A 20,156-nucleotide genomic window follows, 5' to 3' on the forward strand; every position below is an offset into this window, starting at 1 on the left:
TTCTATAGATGGTGCTTTAAAAGCCTTTACAGGTAATTTTACTCCTGCATGTGCAGTGATATGTAACAGGTTTAGTGCAATCAATGTTTTTAACATTTTCAGTGCCCTCAGAGCTTGCATTTATTGTTGTACATGAATGTATGTGACAGTGAGGGAAGGGGCTCAAAATATTTTTTTGGGGTTAGGGGGGTTTTGAGTGCTTCGGTGCAAAATACATTTTTTTATTTTTTTATTACATAGGGAACAAAAAGTCTCCTATGTGATTCGCTCTTCGTGAGAGATTCACTTTAATAAAACATCAGGAGTTTTAAAAAAGACCCCTGATGTCTCCCCTGTCCTCAAGTGAAATTATTGCAGTGCAGATCGTACTGCATTTGTTTATTCCCCAGCCATACTTCTGGGTCCATAACAGGAAGGGAAGACAAGCAAATGGACTTTTCCTAATCTCCCACCCCTCAGCCTGGCAGCACCCACCTTGGTGATTCTGGGTTCTCCGATGGGCGTGCAGAGCCCCAGCAACATGGCTAGAGCGATTGTGGGGGGAGAGTGCCCGCAGTAAAGGATGTGTGTGGAAGTGATCTGGCAGCTGCACAGCTACCAAATCACTTTCACTTGACAACGGACAGTTGACTTGTCAGATTTACACACACTCCCAGTAGCTGCAGCTGCCAGGAGTTTGTGTAAAATTCCCCAAAGCCATTGACAAATGGCATATGTTAGTGGCAGTAAAAGGATTAAGACAATAACCCATGTGATTTATCACATATCATGTAAGCTAACTTTTACAGGTCAAAATACTTTTGTTGATGTTAATCTGCTCCGTGTGATAAATGCTTCTTTTGAACATTAAAAGTGCATGGTATTAAAATGCCACATGTATTATTCTTTTGTAAATTGAGTCTTTTCTGTTATAAGAATATTTATGTTTTCAAATGTTTGCTATTTTTTGTATTTCTATGTCAGGAAAATAGTGTTACACATTTTTATTCTGTTAGAAATTTTTAAAAACTGCTAGGCATTGCTAAGAAAAATGATGGGCTGTCATGTGCATTGACACATATGAACCAGATCATCTAACAGATCGAAATAGTTGTTACTTTTACTGCACTTTGGGGCATCAACATTTATCATCTTTGTATATTGCTCTTTTTATTATCTGTATCTAATATGCTGATTTTGCTACTTAAGTGCATTTTTTTTTTTTTGCTGAATGCCATTGCTGTTGCACAATAATGTATTATAATAATAATAAATATATTTTCTGATCAGTATGTCAAAATGATGATGTCTTTGTGTGGGGTGCTAATATTGCCATTCATTTGAGTGAGGCCCTAGTTTCAGCTAATAAAGCACTTGAAGATATGAAAAGATATGAAAAAGAAAATTTTCAAGGAACCTATCTCCATAGCTTAGTGAATGAGGTTAATCTCTGCTGACTGCCATCATCAAATCATGTGCTGTTTTTTTTACTTTTTTTTGTTCTTGTTATTGGTTATTCTATTGATTAAGCTTTGGGGAAAATTCCTTTACAACGTACCACTTTCCTTGCAAAGTAACAAGCCTATTTGCCTTTAGTAAATCAACCCTACTTTGTCAGTTTAAAGTGTTGGTGCCCATTACCTAACGAAAGGTTTATTTCTGTAGTGATGGTAGTAATAATAATAATAATAGTAGCATTAGCTGATTTTAGCACTTTGGTCAGCATACTCTACAACTAATGTGTAAAACAAATAAGGTAAAATATGCACATTATTTTACCAGAAAGTATTTTTGCGAAAATGTTTCAAATATAAGCTGAATATTAGTGACCTGTCTTTTTGTAATAGTTTGTGTTGGCATTCAAGCTATGTATTATTATGGTGTTTGAGGGGTAAAAGGTTAGTATTGAGTAGCAAGAATCAACAGCAGTAACTGTTATCAGCAACAAACAGTCATCTTTTTTTTCACTCTGGCATAGATAAATTTGGAAACTTCAGTAAGTCATAGCAATGAGTATGTATCTTTCATATCTTCAATAATCTGAAATCTAGCTGGTTACTAAGGGTCACTGCACTTTGCACTTCATCGCACTATTGATCTTCGCTTTGATTTATTAAATAAATTGGTAATGTTCTATATGTATCTGCATGTATAGTACTTCTTGCAATATAAACAAAACATAGATTCCCTTTTAGTTTGAAAAGAATGCTGAAATAATTGGATATACTCTGAGTTTGACATATTTAAAGTGAGTCACCATTTTACTTTGACGTAAGCAAGACTTTTGTTTCAGTGCTGATTCCTTTTTTCTAACAAACCATTGGCAGTTTTCCATTTATTCAACAAATGAATCCAAGGGAGAGCATGAATGACTAAGGATGGGGAAAAAGCACACATCACTTAGAAACTGCCACGGTTACTTCAACTCATTTTAAAGCCAAGATATGTAAAACATGTTCAGGGAACAGTAGTCATGCAGTCTTAAAGAAAAAGAAATGCACTGGAAAAATAGTAATATATGAATATTAGGTTATGATGATCAATCCTGATTATGAATACACTAATTTTTTATAATATGTGAACTTCTTTCATTAGTTCAATCTTCATCATTTTGTTGTTAATTTTTAATGTGAACAAATCTTGATTGTAAATAAACTAATTTGTTAGAATATTTGAACTTTTTCAATAGTATATTTTTTTAATATTTACTTTTCAAACTACTGCACATTGCATTATCTTGCATAATCCGTGTATTGCACTTATTACTGTATTATTATAAATATCATTATTTATATTTTAATTTTCTTCATTACTATTATTTTTATCTCTTGCTGGTATTCAATAAAAATGACTAATGCAATATGCATCATGAATATAAGGGATTACACAGTATAATTTGGTAAGGTTTTTAAACATTATGTAAAGGAAATATATGAAATACATTCTAGATGAATATATTCTTCTCTGACCTTTTAGTGCATTTGAAGTGATTATAAACAATAAGCATGGGTTGCAGGAAAGACCATTGCTCAATTTTCCCCATCAACACAGTCAGTGTTGATAGGGGAATCCGTCTTGTGGAACTACTGTGGAGCACACTGAGGTCAGGACTAAGTGATGATTTTTCCACATATGTCAACACTTCCTACATCCATATTAGAAAAGTGAAGGAGGAAAACAGAGAGAGGGGAAGAGAGACTAGCATATTAGCTTGTGACTTGTACTGACTGGCCCCACTGCTGTGGTGAATGACAACATTTGTCTCCAGCACTTGTTCCAGAGACAAGCACTGTCGTTATCCCTTCTTTGATGTGTGTGCTGTCAATCAGACCCTTATTAAAAGTTTGTGTACTGCTGGTAAAACTTCTGGGAGCCATATATCATGTACAAAAGCATTATTACTACTATTATACAAGACAGCTTTCTGCTGTCAATGGTTGTAAAGGACTCTGGTGGGTATGTGCACCACTGAGTCTTTAACAACCAGTGACATTACCAGCCCCATTGACCTACATGGCCAGTGATCCTTGGTCATGTAAGTGAGGAGGGATGGTAGTTTCAATGGCCGTTAGGGATGCCAGCAGGTGCAGGCACCACTGAGTTTTTAACAACCAGTGATATTGCTGGCCTTATTGATTTACATGGTCAGGAATCTGTGGTGGGTGGTGGTATCTTGGTACCTTCTTATTAACCACTTTTTACAACAACTACTTGGCCATACAGTTGCTTTCTGAGGGTGGGAGACCATATTTAAACATCCTCCCGCTCTTGATCATTATCATTGGTCATGCACACCCTCTATGGCATGCAGCAGTGTGCCATGTGATTACTGCATCTTTGGACACAGTGGATCATGGATAAGGATATGGGGCCAATGAAATTTGCCTTGTACTATGAGATTGGTGTTAACAATCACACTTGTTAACATGTTGCAGCCTTTGATCTATTTCCCCTCACAGCATTTCCTACAGTGACTGGCACTATAGTAAACACTAAGTGTAAAAAAAAAAAGTGGCTGGTGATTAGAGAGATATTGGCTGGCTCTGGTGAAACTGTATGACAATGCAAACAGTCAGTGTCTCTGATCACTGCTACACCAGTCACAGTGTCACTAGTTCAGTGTAGCCAGAAGCAGTGTTTATGATCACTGTCACAACAGACCATTGCAGTCAGCAACAGTGTTCCTCGATCACTGCCACATCAGTCCCAGTCCAAGTGTCATAAGACCAGTGTGAGCCATCAACAGTGTTCATGATCTCCTGGGCAGTCAGGCTGCATGCTTTGTTAAGGGTTTGCTATGTATTTTGAACCCTATGCTGTTTTTTTTCTGTGTGAGGTTCCACCTTACAATCTATTTCAGACACTCATATGTCATGTATAGATCAAGGAAACGCTTGGCTGCTTTGTTTAGATGGCTGGGCAGTATCATTTAGCTGCTGGCATTATAAATTGCATTATTTTTCTCTGTATATATCAGATGCACCACCTAACAGGCAGGTCAAGGCCATCCCTCAAGCATGCCATCCATCAAGCATGCTATTTAAAAGAATTGTGCATTTTTATTGTTTCACTTTAAGCCTTAGTAAAGGAGCTGCTCTGTCTTCACCTAACAGTATTTATATTTCACATTTGCATTGATACATGTCCCCCTGACAGTCCCCAGCTCCACATCCCCTGTGTTTGACAACCACTTACCTATTAGCCTTGAAAATAAAGAAAACTGATTTGCAAGATTCTTTTCCAATTGACCTCAATAGGGTTCATATTTTGCAGATATTTGGATGTGTTTGTCCAACCTGCCCTAATGAACCTAAAGCTAGGTCGCTAATCACTACTAGTGAACAATCCCTATCAAGGAAATAAGGGTCTTTTTAGGCACTACATACACTAAACAGATTAAGAATAAAAATACTTGTTTATTAAAATATCCATGAATAAAAATGCATTAACATAAAAACATATGGCTGATACACTTTAACATTTGATCACCAGATCTTTATACATTCTCCATGTTACCACATCAATTTTAGCATCTCTAGACTGTAATACAATAGAAAAAGAAACAGGCACCGCTGAGTGTAGCAAGTTGACTTTATTGTGCAAAAAATAGCATAAACTCACATGTAATAACATGAATGCCGGTGCGTGTCCTGGTGTGTGGCGCTTCCCGTCATCACGTCCGTGCGGTCCATCCGTGAGGCTTGTGGTTCACCGCTGCCTCAGTTCCATTCTGTCCCTTCCATTGGTCCTTCCTTGCCACGTCATCTCCCAACTGCTGGTCAGCCAGAAGACGGAAGCGCCGCACACCAGGAAGTGCCCGGAGGACACGCACCGGCATTCTTGTTATTACCTGTGAGTTTATGCTATTTTTTGCATAATAAAATCTACTTGGTACACTCAGCGGTGCCTTTTTCTTTTTCTATTGTCAGCGGGATTCGCTTCACCTGTCAGAGCTGCCCTGGGTATCAGCATAGTGTTATTGTGCATCAATGAAGTCTGGTCTATGCCCTGATTGCCTTCTTCCTTCAAGATCCTTTGAATAGGGGACCCACCTCCCAGCACAAATGCCCAACAACCCTTTTTTCCAGACTGTAATACAATAGATGTCCATGTGAGAAAAGTCCAGTGCATTTTAAAATTCTTTATCAGGGGCTGAAGTCAAGATCGGTAGATAATTGATGAATTCATTACTTATCAGCTAAAGAGTAAAAAAACAGTCCTAGCCATAGAGCCTGGGGTATCTCAGGTGGCCACAAGAGGACCAAAGGAGAGCCAAACAGAATTATATTCTTATTGTAGGCACTCTTTACAATGTCTCCAAATTGGCCTTTTGTGCCTCCCTGTCAGGTTATTTTTTGCTCTCTGTGATTCAGTATGGAGATTTCCATTCCAGTAAGTGATAGAAAATCTTTCTAAAAGAGTGGTATTCCCTCTTAGTTGTCAATGAAAAGGTTTTCACCCTAAAAGATTTATCTTTATGTTTTGTTCTGTTGACAACTCTAAAATTAGGATTTCCTCCTTATATCACATGGACACAGAGGTCTGTTTAGCATACATGAGCCATTTGTTTATGCTTGGGGAGCAGTGTGCAAATCTTTTGATCAGCAGACTACCTGCACACAGCTCCACTCTGCTCCAAACACATAAACAAACAGTTCTTCCATGCCGTATGGGTATCTTTGCCATGTAAATGAGCCCTTGATATTTGCCTAGGAAAATAAATGGACAAATAGAGAGGGTGAACCTTCCCAGCAGGAACACAAAAAGCAATAAAGATATTGTGGATGCCTGCTAAAATGGCAGATAGTATTATCCTTCCCTACTCTACCCAAAACTATACAAAAAATAATAATCAAGCTTTATGCTTTAACCGTTTTACTGAAACTACAGCAGTGGCTTTGGGGGGTTTTACACACATTCCCAGCTGATGCAACTGCTGGGAGTGTATGCAGCTCCACACTGCACCAAACACTTAACCCTCCTCTTGTGTTAGGGTCAGAACTGACCCGTTTTCAGGTTTTGAATGTCTATAAGTATCACATAAATTTGTTTATTGCATCAAGATTTTTTTAATTTGTCAGGAACCTCTATTTAAACAATGTAATAGAAAAATAATCCTTTTCACTAAATTATAAAATACTGTGGTGAAAATTAAGACGTTCATGGTGTTAGGGTCAATTCTGACCCAGTTATAATATAGGATTTTAGGTCACTAATAAGTGCCAAAACTGAAATCATAAACACTCTCTCTGCTTAGTAACAGTGACAGCCAATCCCCTCTCAACCCTGTGAGCTGTAGTTAGGGAGGGGCCTATCTCTTTTCCTGCTTGTCTGCTTCTCTAAATAAAGTGAAGAAACATAGGACAAATTCATTTCAGAGTTGCTGACTTTATTTTACCATTTTTTAAATTTGAAAATGAGAGGTATGCTATCAAAAGAAAGGTCTAGGGGTCACACCAAAAATATTAATAAACCAATCTTTTCAAGGATAAAGAAGCCTAACAAGGTAACCAAGAGGTAAGAAACAAATTTGATGATAAATAATTATTCAGAGGGTATTTTATGGCTGATTTAAAACACGGGTCAAAACTGACCCTAAACATCATGGATAGTAACGGAATTCTAACATAAGAGGAGGGTTAAACAAACAATTCATCCATGCTGTATGGGCATCTACATCCTGTAAATAAGCCTTTGATTTTTGCCTAGGTAATAAATTGACAAATAGTGAGGGTGAATCTTCCCAGCTAGAACACAGACAGCAATAAATAAACAATTTTACTGACACTGCCGTAGAAACTACATCAGTGGCTTTGGGCGGTTTTACACACATTCCCAGCTGATGCAACTGCTGGGAGTGTGTGTAAATCTGACAAGCCAAATATCAACTGTCAAATGGAAGTGATCCATTGGCTGTTCAGCTGCCGGATTGCTTCAGTACACCCTAGTAACTGCAGGCACCCTCTCCCCTCCACAGGGTATACTATCCCCATTATGAAATTGATCCCCATGATCCTTAGTATACACAGAGCTGAAGAAGGTATTTCATATATTTGTCTTATTTTTCCCCAGTCACTAACTCTAAAGTATTTTGTACAGGACGGACATGCTCAGACCTGATGTTTTTACTGTTTACATATATGAAACATTTTTGGGGGGTTTGTCCTTTCTTCTTTTGCATTGGTTCCAACATGAACCAAGACAATTGGCTCATGCCCAGTCCCTCCCAGTAATTTATCAACTTGGTCTACCACATTCTGAACCCTGGCACCAGGGAAACATAAAACCATTTGGTTGAGATGACCCTGGCCACAAATTATTATTTCAGTCATTCTGATTATAGAATTTTCTATTAACTCAAGTTAACTCTTGTATTTAACTTGCCACTTAGTCAAGCGTTCTACTTTTTCAATGTTCTAGCCAGCAAAATGAGCTACCTCAAACTTATATAGTACCTGTAGCACCGTTGAACATTTACCACTCCCCTTAATTAGCAAGAAAAAAAATACTGTTTAAAAGGGACAGAAAAAGCCTTTTAAAAGCTACTAGCAAAACTCCTAAAGATGAAGACAAAATACTTACAACTTCAATCATCAGCAGTCAAATGCACATTTCTGTTTTTTAACTCGCCATTTAGTCAAACTTACACTTTGTCAAAGTTCCAGCCAACAAATGTGAGACAACTAATCTTCTCTTGCGCCTCCAGTCCAAACATCCCTCCAATAACTGACAATAAATATGAGTTGCATGGGTGTTGAATATCCTAAGCCGGGAGTCCACACTCTTCGAATCAACTTTAGTTGAATGCCTTGGCAGAAGAGTGCTATAGCAGAAAAGGCAGGATTGTCAGGGTCAGGATACCACAGAAAAGGTCAGTGGAACTGGCCACGGTTGAGATCAGGGGCAAGCCATGTTCAGTAGCAGGCAGGTAGGTTATCAAATTACACAGTCAGACTTATAATGCACAGGAGCCAAAATTTGCAGTACTATTACCCAGTACTCATTGAAAGTGTGTTGCGTGCATAAATACTACAATGCTTTCAGTTAAACAAGTCTGGCTGAATTGATGCAGCTCATGTTACCAATTCCAGAATTTTCTAGTTTCCAGTCCAAGGCTGGACTATATAATGAGGTTGGTTTACCAAAGTAGTAGCAAAGCAAAATTAATTTAAAAAATACTTTGCAAAGTGAACAATCTCTATTTCTTAAAATGAAAAAGTAAATCAACCCTGTTATGTTTGGGGTAATCATAGAAAAAAATACTTTCTTGATCAGATACCAAACAATATTTCTTAGCAAAATACAGACTGTGGACTATGATATATATCCTGGTGTGTTGTATACTTATATCCCTAATGCTGAAGGGGACTTCGTGATTGAATACTTTAAGGTGAATATATTAATCCCAGCACAATGCATTTCACTACAACTGTTTGTCTGACTTTTATGTTCAGTATGCTGCTGCTGCTCAAGAACATCTGACCCATTGGTGCAGGCATCCATTATATTTTGTGTGACATGAACATAAATTCTTTAATGCAGTGCCCATGAGGCCAATCTGGTCTTAAATTTTCAGAAGTGAAATGTCCCTTTAATTGTTACTAGTACTTATCTTAGTACATGGATGATTTTTATCACTCATAGATTAGTTAATTGGTGTGATATGAACATTTCAGAATGCAGTTTGTTTTATTAGGGCTGATGAGATATTTAGCAAGGGAGGAAGCACCAAATAGAGTAGCCTATTGATTGCCCCAAATTTTTTTTTTTACTAATCCACACATTTTAATCATTATTGTCTCTCCAATACATTGCACTGAAAACGAAAGACTGTGTTTCATATGCAGACTTAAGAATACACAAAAAACTTGCGTGCAATAAGTATTGCCTTAGCACAGATCTTCGAATGCATGTAAAAGTGTGTGCGCATTGTTATGCTCCACCTTATCATGCTGGTGTCTACTTTCAGTTAAGCTTCATAAAGTGTAATCAATTGAAGGGTATTATTCATTTTGAATGGATAGAAAAAGGCAAAATTTGATTCCTTGCTGGGTTTTTGGATTTATGCAAGGGGAAAGTCTCCAACTCATTGGTAGGGCTTTGATAACCTGTACTCTTCTGTATTTTGAACCTCATGTTCAATTTGCTGTAATGCATCTTCCAGTGGTATTCTCCCTTTTTTTATACCAGTGTACCACTAAAATGGACCGTAGGCAGGATAGTAGTTAGAAAATATATTTTAGTGGCTGGTGACAGTGCAAGTGCAAGTAAATCACCACAGATTTAAACTCTTTAAAACCCCAAATAGATCCATAAATTTATGCAGTACAGTGAAAAATTAAAAGTGTGAGAAATTATGTTTTTTTTTTATTAATTACATTGTATTAATTTTTATAAGAAGAACAATACAGATTTGTGAGCATGAACAAATAAAGATGTACGCATGTCATAACTAAAGAAGGCGTTATAACAGGAAAACTGGGAATAGAGGATGGGGGGGTTGAACAGGGATTGGTGGAGAAGAAGGATAAGTACTGGGGGTGGGAGGGGGGGAGGAAGGTCCCTTAATAAGTGAAGAACACATTGCGTAATGGTTATTCGCTGTAACCGGCCTCAAAAAGATCATTATACAGTTTCGGTTAGAAATTATGTTTTAATACATCTTAAGATGTTCTGTTTTTACATCTGTTAGCCCAACTCTTTGTGAAATTAAAGAATATGTGCACTTTAAAACAAAGTGCATTTATGCTTTTGCCCCCCTTCCCTTGACCTAACCTAACTCTCCCTCCTCCTAAGTTTATGGGGTTAAATTTGCACAGGCCCGGCCAAAACAGTGAAAACACGGCCATTGGATTGAAGTAAGTTTGCCTCTGTAAAGGTTGTGTTAGATTAGGTCAGGAGAAGGTTACAAAAAGGAGGAAGTACCCTTATTCTTTGAATACTGTAATTATAAGCTGTGTTTTTAAAATATGTATCTAGATTATCTTCAATAAACCAAACCCACTGACATATATATAAGTAAAATAATAAAAAAAAAAAAAAACTTAGATTCACTTCAGGAAGGCAATTTCCGAACAATTTGAAAGTATATGTGTACCTTATATTTCATTTTCTTTTGAAGTGTTCTTCAAGACTAGGTACAACTGTTAACCAAGATACACAGGCAACAGATCAAGGACATAATATTGGGTGTACAAAGGCAAGATAGGATATTATGTCAGTCACACCTGGGCTATTTCAACATCTGTGACATAAGAAAAGATCAATTATAGAGCTCCTGGCTGCTGCTATTTTTACTCGATCAGCGTGAAAAGCTATTAGCCTCGAAAACCGAGGTCACTAAAACAGATGGATGGACTTGCACTAATTTGATTGTAGCACTGTCAAGAGTATATTATTATATGCATATATACTCCAGTAATGGTAATTCTTCCCTACTCTGTGTTTTCATTGACACTAAGTAGAGTGGGTCATGAAAGAATTGAAGTTTCCTAATTAATCATTTTAAGGCTTTGATGGTTTTGGTCACTTAAATTTTACCCATTTGCAATAACTGCAGGGGAAACATGAATGTGATTCATCTTCTGATATATTTTTTTTCTCTGCATATTCAATATTTGCAACTGTCTTTCATTTTAAAAAGATAAAAGCTTAGATAGGATAAAACATATTTGACAATGTTGAATTACAGGGGATTAGGTGATAAATCATGGACTACATGGTGTAATCATACAAAGTATGCACTAGACATGTGTTATTTCACTCAAGGAACAGAAATTGCTTTTTTAAGCATTCTGTGGCACAAAGAAAAACAGTTTTCTTGTGCTAGGTTTTATACATACAGCATATTTGAGTACATTCCAAAGCTTAAATCTTTATATGAAGTATTAACCTTACAGTGGTCATCTAATAACGCACCCTCACTTGAAAGGAGCCTGTGTTTTTCCCATGCTTTTGGAAATTTGCTTCATTTTATCACTGTTTGTCATAATATCTGAATGTACTGTAGTTGCATGGACTAAAGTAATATTTGTTTATAGAATTCACCTTTTCCTAACCAGATGTCATTGATAACTACAAACCAAATTTAGCACTATCAGCTAACTTTGAAATAACTCTATGTGTAATATTATAATAATAATAATAATAATTATATTTATAACTAAATAAATGTGTTTGGTACACTGTTTACAAATAATAATAATACTAAAAGCCTCTACAGGTCATCAGTTTAGAGTTAATGGGCCTAGAATTATTGATCCCACTCCTGTGTGCATGGGTATATATGTCAAGTGTAGCACAATCAATGTTTTCATGTGTCATCCCTATACACATCCGTCAGATGCATCCATACACATCCACTTTTGAGGGGAAGATTTTAAGTACACTTTTTTAACTTTTTTTTTACTACATTTTTTTTCATTACATATGGGACTTTTTGTCCCCTGTGTTTTTTGCTGACATCAAACTTTATTAAATGAATAAATACATGTGAACATTAAAAGAAATGCAAGCAATGTACCCCCCCGGGTGTCAGCATAGCCCTCCTTCAATGGGACACCCCGGACTGCTGCAGTGAACATTGGTGGAATATAACGGAAGAGTGCAGGAGCCAAAGGTGTCCATATTTAAGAATACCCGTATTGATCTGCTGGTTTTGGAGGAAGGGAGTCTTAAAGTGATACATCCACTTTGGGTGGTAGGATTCACAGACACTTCTTTTTGGAATTGCATTTGGTTTCCATCTTGGATCCATCATTTTTTTTTGCAGTCTGCACTTTGGATTATATGGATTTATGGACACTAGACACGTTTTATATGTACAATTGAAAATTGTTTTGAATTTTTATTTAGTGTCACCCCACTTATATACACACACCAGTTTGTTTGTGTTTATACTAGAGTTATATTTAATTTTTAGCGCACTAGACTTTTCATTCACCTTTATACCCCCTGGTGTTACCTGGGTGCAGTTCACACCCCCTGCACCCCCAAAGCAATGCCACTGGAGATGTGTCGTGGAATATATGGTAACTTGACATCAGAATCTTTTAAGGATAGGGCAATTTCAGAAATTTTGGTGAAGGAAAAATATGTCCTAAATTACTTTGTGATTCTGAATCTAAGAAATAAAGAAAAATGCTTAAACCTACTACACATTCCCTAAAATGTCCCTGTCTTCTTCATGCAGTAGCAGTCCATTCTCTTGTTAATATGGATCATGAGTTGATATTTCACATGACCCCTTGAAATTACATCACATTACCATTTCCTCTCCTCTTTTGTTTCCCTTGTGTTATTGTGTGTGCTATTGATTAATTGACTTGTTTTATTGATACACCTTCTTACTTACCCCTGAGTATTTCATACCTGCTTGTGTATAGAGTACCCATACTCTATCCTGTCTACCCCACATTGTGACATAAACATTAGATCCATCCCAAGTATCTGTTAAATTAGGAAGTGCTGTTACTGGCAGGATCTACAGGCAAGAAATATATATACACCATGTTGTGAAAAGTTTTTGGGCGCCTGCCTTTACACGCACACAAACTTTAATGGCATCTCAGTTTTAGTCCATAGGGTTCAATATTAAGTTGGCCCACCATTTACAGCTATAACAGCTTCAAGTCTTCTGGGAAGGCTTTCCACAAGGTTTAGGAGTGTGTCCATTCTTTCATAATAGCATTTGTGAGGTCAGGCACTTATGTTGGACAAGAAGGCCTTGCTCATAGTCTCTACTGTAATTCATCCCTATCGGGTTAAAGTGAAGACAGTCAAGTTACTCCACTCCAAGCTTGTTTATCCATGTCTTTATGGACCTTGCTTTTTGCACTGGTCCAAATCATTTGGTGGAGGGGGGATTATTGTTTTTAGGGGTCAGGCTTGGCCCCTTAGTTTCAGTGAAGAGAACTCCTTCAGCATACCAAGACATTTTGTATAATTTCATGCTCCCAACTTTGTGGGAACAGTTTGGGGATGGCCTCTTCCTGTTCCAACATGACTGCACACCAATGCACAAAGCAAGTTCCATAAAGACATAAATGAGCGAGTTTGGGGTGGAGGAATTTGATTGTCCCCAACCGATAGAACACCTTTAGGATGAATTAGAGCTTCTCATCCAACATCAGTGCCTGAGCTCACACATGTGCCATTAAAATTCATGTGCGTGTAAAGGCAGGTGTCTCAATACTTTTGGTAATATAGTGTGTGTGTGTGTATATACATATATACATATCGCAATAGTGATAGTATGTGACTTCTTATGGATGTAATTTAATAGTTTGATTTTAAGGAGCTTTTCTAGTAGTAGTGAGATATATAGCAGGTGATAATAAAAGAACTATAGAGTTTGTACAAACGCTCATAAAATGAAATAAAACATCACATGTAAAATAAAATAACCAGTGGGGTGCATTTAAAATATAATTATCAGTGACACCTATAAGACTTTAGCAGTTTGAAAAGAATAGTTTTGTTCTTCGTCTTGTAATGTAATAAAATGTACTCAAGTGTTAGAAAAATATATGCATTTCTGACAAAAAAAAAAGTAAAACCTGACTTAATATAGTGAGGTGTAAGGCTAGGTTCACATTTTTTATTTTTAAAGCCTGTGGTGTGTGAAACACACTCAGACTAACACCCAGTGGAAAAAAGTGCACTCATGGACCCACTCCGATCCCCCGAGGCACAAGGCTCCTGACAGGGACTGAGGTACTCACTGATCCACCTGACCAAAACCAGGCGGACCCTGTTCTCTGAGAGGTCTGCCGAAACAGACCAACCCCAAGTACTACGGGGGGCTCCCCTGAAGGGAGACCTCATGAGAGAGGGCAAACTAAGCCAGAAGGCCATATCCCAAGACTTTTAGGGCAGGCCCGAGCACCAATACCCTACTAATGAAACTGTGAATAAAGTGTACCATGCCAACAAAGAAAAAACAAACACACAAATAAAAGTGAGGAAAAGGGAAGTGGAGAAGTGCAATAGTGCCATGATGCAATACCACGGCAGGCCCTTCGACCAAAAATAAAAAAAATCCTCTGGTCCTATCCAAAAGGCCTGGCCCTAGAGGCCGGCGTGAAAAAAGTGTGTCATGGTGTCGTAACCTTGGTGCCAATAAACTCAAAGTGAACCCCATACACAATTAGTATATGGCACCCCTAGACTGCCACTCCAGGGCCACCTACACCACAGGCTTCTTTTAAAACCCAGCATTCCACCAGACCAGTGACTCTCCATTCCACAGGAAGGTATCAGAACTTAGAGAGCTTAGGGAGAGCCTTGCCTACAACTGGGGACAAGCAAAGTTTGTGCTCTACCTATGAAAAATTCAGAGAAAGGGTCCCTTTACCTTTTCCAAAATCAAAGATGCAGGGATACCACATAGAACTATGCGGTTCCTAGCATGGAAAACATGCTTTAGTTTTCAGTGTTTGGGGGTGCCATTCGGAAAAAATTTCAACCCACGCATCTGAAAACAGCAGTGCATTTTTGCTGTGGGTGTGGGAAGGCATACGACTACATGCAATCCTGCACCTGCATATAGTGTGAACCTGGCATAATGTTGTATATGTATTTTAAACCAGCATTTCTGGATTTACAGTAGGCCAATAGACATACAGGAACTAATTGATGGTTTCAATCGCTATCCTAAACATGAGATACGTAGATACTGTCTGTTCTAAGAAGCACTGTCTTGTTTAAATGTTCGCTACAGTCAAAGTTAATCTCTACTGATAATGCAGTACTGTAACAGACTCTAAGTTGACTGTAGAGGTTTTATATTTATGTCCTTTATGCACAAAATTTCACTGCAAGACTAAAGCTACAATAAAAGTATGACACCTCCATTCATCTCTAAAAATAATGTAGGCAGTAATTAGATTTGAAGTGGGATCCAGGTTGCATCTCCAAAACTGCCTAGTGAATTTTTAGCATTAATTCTAACCCAAGTACATGCAATACACAATTTAAATTTGGAAAAAGTAAAAGTTACATTTGAAGACTTTATATTATCTTAAAAGCAAAACTATACATATTCAAGCAATCATAGAGTGTTTAGCATTGTTAACTTTCTATTTTTAATGTTGTGTACCTTTCTTTCTGCAGTTTGATATGCAGCGGATAACACTGGAGGAACTAAAGCACATTCTTTATCATGCATTTCGTGATCACTTAACTATGAAGGACATTGAAAACATAATCATTAATGAAGAGGAGAGCTTAAATGAAAACTCTGGAAACTGTCAAACAGAGTTTGAAGGAGGTACATTCTTTAAATGTCTCTGCTTTAATTATTTCTCTTTTAATTTTAAATGCCAGTTTAATTTTAATTTAGGGGGGTTTGAAAATATATTATAGAATTGAAAGAAAGAATGAAAAATGAGTTAGCAAACATTCAATCAATTACATTTTTATGTTTTTATTTAAATTCTGTTGCCTGTTTGAGTGCATTCCTCATATTGAAAAGTAAACTTGACAACCGTTGTATGATGAGTAATTTGCAAAAAGGGATGAGTGATGAACGAATAATAAATTGCTCAAAGTTAATGAAAAGCAATATAATGAAAAATTAGTGCAATACAATAGGGCAGCAGAAGACATCTACTGTGATGACCAAGCAGAGACTGATGCATGTACAGAATGTATATGTCTTGGTATGCTAAAGCCTTAAGAGTTCTCTTCACTGAAACCAAGGGGCCAAGCCCAACCCCTGAAAAACCACCCCACACCATAATCCTCCCTCCGCCAAATGATTTGGACCAGTGCACAAAGCAAGGTCCATAAATACATTGATGAACCAGTTTGAAGTGGAGGAACTTGACTGGCCTGCACAGAGTCCTAAACACCTTTGGAATGAATTAGAGCGGAGACTGTGAGCCAGACTTTCTCTTCCAACATAAGTGCCTGACCTCACAAATGTGTTTCTGAAAGAATGGTCAAACATTCCCATAGACACACTCCTAAACCTTGCGAACAGCCTTCCCAGAAGAGTTGAAGCTGTTATAGCTGCAAAGGGAGAGCCAACTTAATATTGAACCCTACGGGCTAAAACTGGGATGCCATTAAAGATCATGTGCGTGTAAAGACAGGTGTCCCAATACTTTTGGTAATATAGTGTGTGTGTGTGTGTATATATATATATATATATATATATATATATATATATATATATATACATATCTCAATAATGATAGTATGTGACTTCCTATGGATGTCATTTAATAGTTTGATATGCACTTGATAAAGCTCTGAGGAAAATCAAACAACATTCTTAACTCCTCATAGGAATTGGGATACATTTTATTTGACATAACACCCTACATGGAAGATTAAGCATCTGGATGACTAAGACACTTAAACTTGCTACATAAAAAAGATAACCAGATTACCATTTAAGACAAAATATATACATACAACACCAGTTAACTAAGAAGACAGTATCATTATGCTCAGAGGCGTAACTAGAACCTTCAGGGCCCCGATGCAAGAAACCATGAAGGGCCCCCCAGACCCCTGGCCGGGGCCCTTCCCTTCAAGCCCGGGGCTCTTCCCACTAATCCTGGGGCTCTTTAATCTCATTGCATGGCCTTTTATTATGGTCCCGCATCAGGATCCTTTCACAAGTTCTGCAGTGGGCCCCCTTCCTGCAATCTTGGGGCCTCCCCACAGTGGTGAAATGCCAGGGCCAGGTCGCAAGTGTGACCTTTGAGATCCTAGAAGTTCACCCACTGGTTTGCTACCGGGCCCCCTGGAGCATGGGGCCCGGTAGCGATTGCAACCCCTGCAACCCCTGTAGTTACGCCCCTGATTATGCTAATTCTGAAAACCCACCAATGGCTACCAGTCACTCTTCATGTGAGAAGAGTACCTTGCACTGTCACTGTGACATATGGTAGCTGTTCAGAAAAAAAAAAAAAAAAACGTTACAGTGCGCTAAAATAATAGGGACCTATGTGGTAACGGAATGATTTTATTTGGTGGCTGTGTCTGACAATAATCCCCTTCTGGCTATGGAAAAAGTTTGTGCAGACTTAGGAGAGGATAAGAGCCTTCAAGAGCCATCATGCTGGAGTTCACTATGGGTCACCAGGTATTGGAAACAATTCTGCTTTTTATGGACAAACATTCTGAAGTTCAAGCATGTCCACACTGGGTAAAAAGTCAGGATTTGAGTCATGGTTTACACAAACTGGTTATCTCCTGCAAAAACCTGCAGTTTAAAAAATGATTTATTTATACTACTGCGCTATATTAACAGAAATAAACAGCTTTTCAATGAATTTAATTCTAGATGCTTATTGTGGTTGGATATACAGTATACTGTATCTGCTAAAGAGCTGAAGAGCAAAATTACAATAATTCTTAACTGTGGCTTATTTTTCTGATCATAAATCTATACTACTTTTATATTTAGGATAATAAATTGTGGACAAAATAATTCAGAACGTACATCAAAGTGAAGTAAAAAACACTATACATAGAAAAAAAAATGAATTTGTCAGGTACTGATGTGTTTTAAGTCAGCCAACTAGTTTCTTTTTTTTTTTTTTTTTTTATAACAAAAATCAATACATCTAGCACTATTATATTTATTGGGTACACATACTACTGTATGTAGAAACCTATTTGACAGATTATTAAACATATAGTCAAATTTAAGTTGTAATAATAAAAAAAAAAAAAAAAAATAGTGTGTAGTAACCTGTAAAATCTGGATTTATGCCCTTTTATAGGAAAAGATACAATGTAACCAAAGGTTAGAATTAGTACAAATAGGACTTTCCAGCTGCTCTGCTGTTGATTGTATTCCCTTATGTTATCAATGTCCATCAAAGATGAGTTTACTACTCCAAACTAAATAGTGACCTTCTGGAATCCAGATTGTGATCCAGCCTTGGCAATCCATTCTCCATCTGCAGTTAAATGCATTTGGAAATGGTTTTGGAATTGTGTTTAAACAACAAAGTCCTCAAAAATTCAAACATCAAAGCATAAATCCTATAGATCAAGTAAACATATGTAAATGTAAAGTATCCTTTCTGTAATCACACAGCTACAAACTGTTACAAGCAACAGCAAGAAACAATATAGAAATACAGTACAGTTTCAGTACATATACAGAAGGCCTAAGGATATTGTCACTGTGTTTAGACCATCATGTTAAAATCATTATACTACAGTGAAAAAAAAATATCCATCTACAGTATTTGTACTTTGAGCAATTACCTATATGTGATGAAAAAGCTTAAGTTATTGGCAAATGCTGTGTCATGTTAGCATAAGTAACACATTTTTCTTTTTATTTACTTTTTATAGGATACACATCATATATTCTATTACTTGTACAGTATTCATATATACTATTGAATTTGAATTTATTGGTGGGGTGTTCTGTCTCCCATCTTTTTACTTACCCTTGGACTCTCAATATCTTCCACACAGACGGCACTCCAGCACACTCATTGGTCAATTTATGAGGCTAGTCTCTCCTCTGGCATTGTTCTCGCAAACTCTTGCTCCCTCTTCATACTGGCTGCTCACTTCTGGACACTTGTTCTACAGTTGTGAACCCATACTTTCTTACTTACTTTCTTAGTAGTTACTCTGCTACTAACTTGTATCCCTGTACTTCCAAAGCTATGCTACGCAGTGCTGTATACTTAGAGTTTGCACCCAAACACACTTCCACTGTGAAAAGCTACCGGTCTCTTTCCTAGACAGGACACTGCATAGAATTGATCCATAACCTATTCATGCCCAGAAGCCAGTGTTCAGGGGGCAGGAGGATCATGCCCAGAAGCCAGTGTTCAGGGGGCAGGAGGATCTGGCTCAGTCTCTCAGCAACTCGCTGACAAGCTAAGCCAGCTGCTGGTCCAGGCTGCTGGGTGGATCTCGGCCGAAAAGTCAGGATTGAGCCACTGCCTGGACTGGCTGAGTGATGTCAGCTATCACAGCTGAAAATAGGTCACAGGAGTGTAGAACGAACTTCACTCCTGTGATCCATAGAAGAAGTAGGGCCAAAAAAGCTCTGGCCATATTTTTCTTTTCATACTCTGCAAATAACCACCCTGCTAAATGTCCAACTCCCCTCCACCAACTTGCCAAATGTCCCCTGTACTTTCACCACCCTGCCAACCATCCCCACACACTCTTACCACTCTGCAAGACCCCTCCCCCACACTCTTACCACTCTGAAAGCCCCCCAACTGTGTTCTAACCACTCTGCTGAATGCCCTTCCCTTTTTCTGCTCTTACTACTCTGCCAACCATGTTAACACTCCTCCCTCCCTCACCACAGTCTCTGTTCTCCATTCCTGTACTCATTCATCCCACTCTCATTACTGCACCTTACCAACCTCTCCTCCACTGCCCCTAAACCCCATCCTCTCTCCTAACTGCGAATTCCTCCCACTGTCACCACCACCATGCCTGACCCTCATTCTCCCCTCATAGTCTCCACTGCACTTGCCACCACTAAAAACTATCCTTGCCTATTCTGGAATGGTCACACCTTTGCTACTCTATATTTAAAATTGTTATTGCAGTTAATTATACCATCACTGAATCTTCCTCAGATATCTTATCATATAAATAAATCGGATTACATGGAAAATAAAATTGCTTTTAAATATTTACGACACTACTGAGCTTAAACCAGATTTGCAAAGCTA

General features: G+C 37.8%; 1 protein-coding gene across 2 annotated transcripts in view; it reads left to right on the forward strand.

The window, feature by feature from the left end:
* The window catches only part of CALN1 (calneuron 1), a 428,896-nt gene that overhangs the window by 377,127 nt on the left and 31,613 nt on the right, over positions 1-20,156 (forward strand). For both annotated transcript variants that reach the window (XM_082247000.1, XM_082246999.1), the window contains exon 5: positions 15,592-15,748. In XM_082247000.1, coding sequence (XP_082103126.1) covers positions 15,592-15,748 — 157 coding nt within the window. The remainder of the gene's footprint in view (positions 1-15,591; positions 15,749-20,156) is intronic.

The sequence above is a fragment of the Pelophylax lessonae genome, assembly GCF_965119305.1.
Source record: "Pelophylax lessonae genome assembly, chromosome: 2".
NCBI lineage: Eukaryota > Metazoa > Chordata > Amphibia > Anura > Ranidae > Pelophylax > Pelophylax lessonae.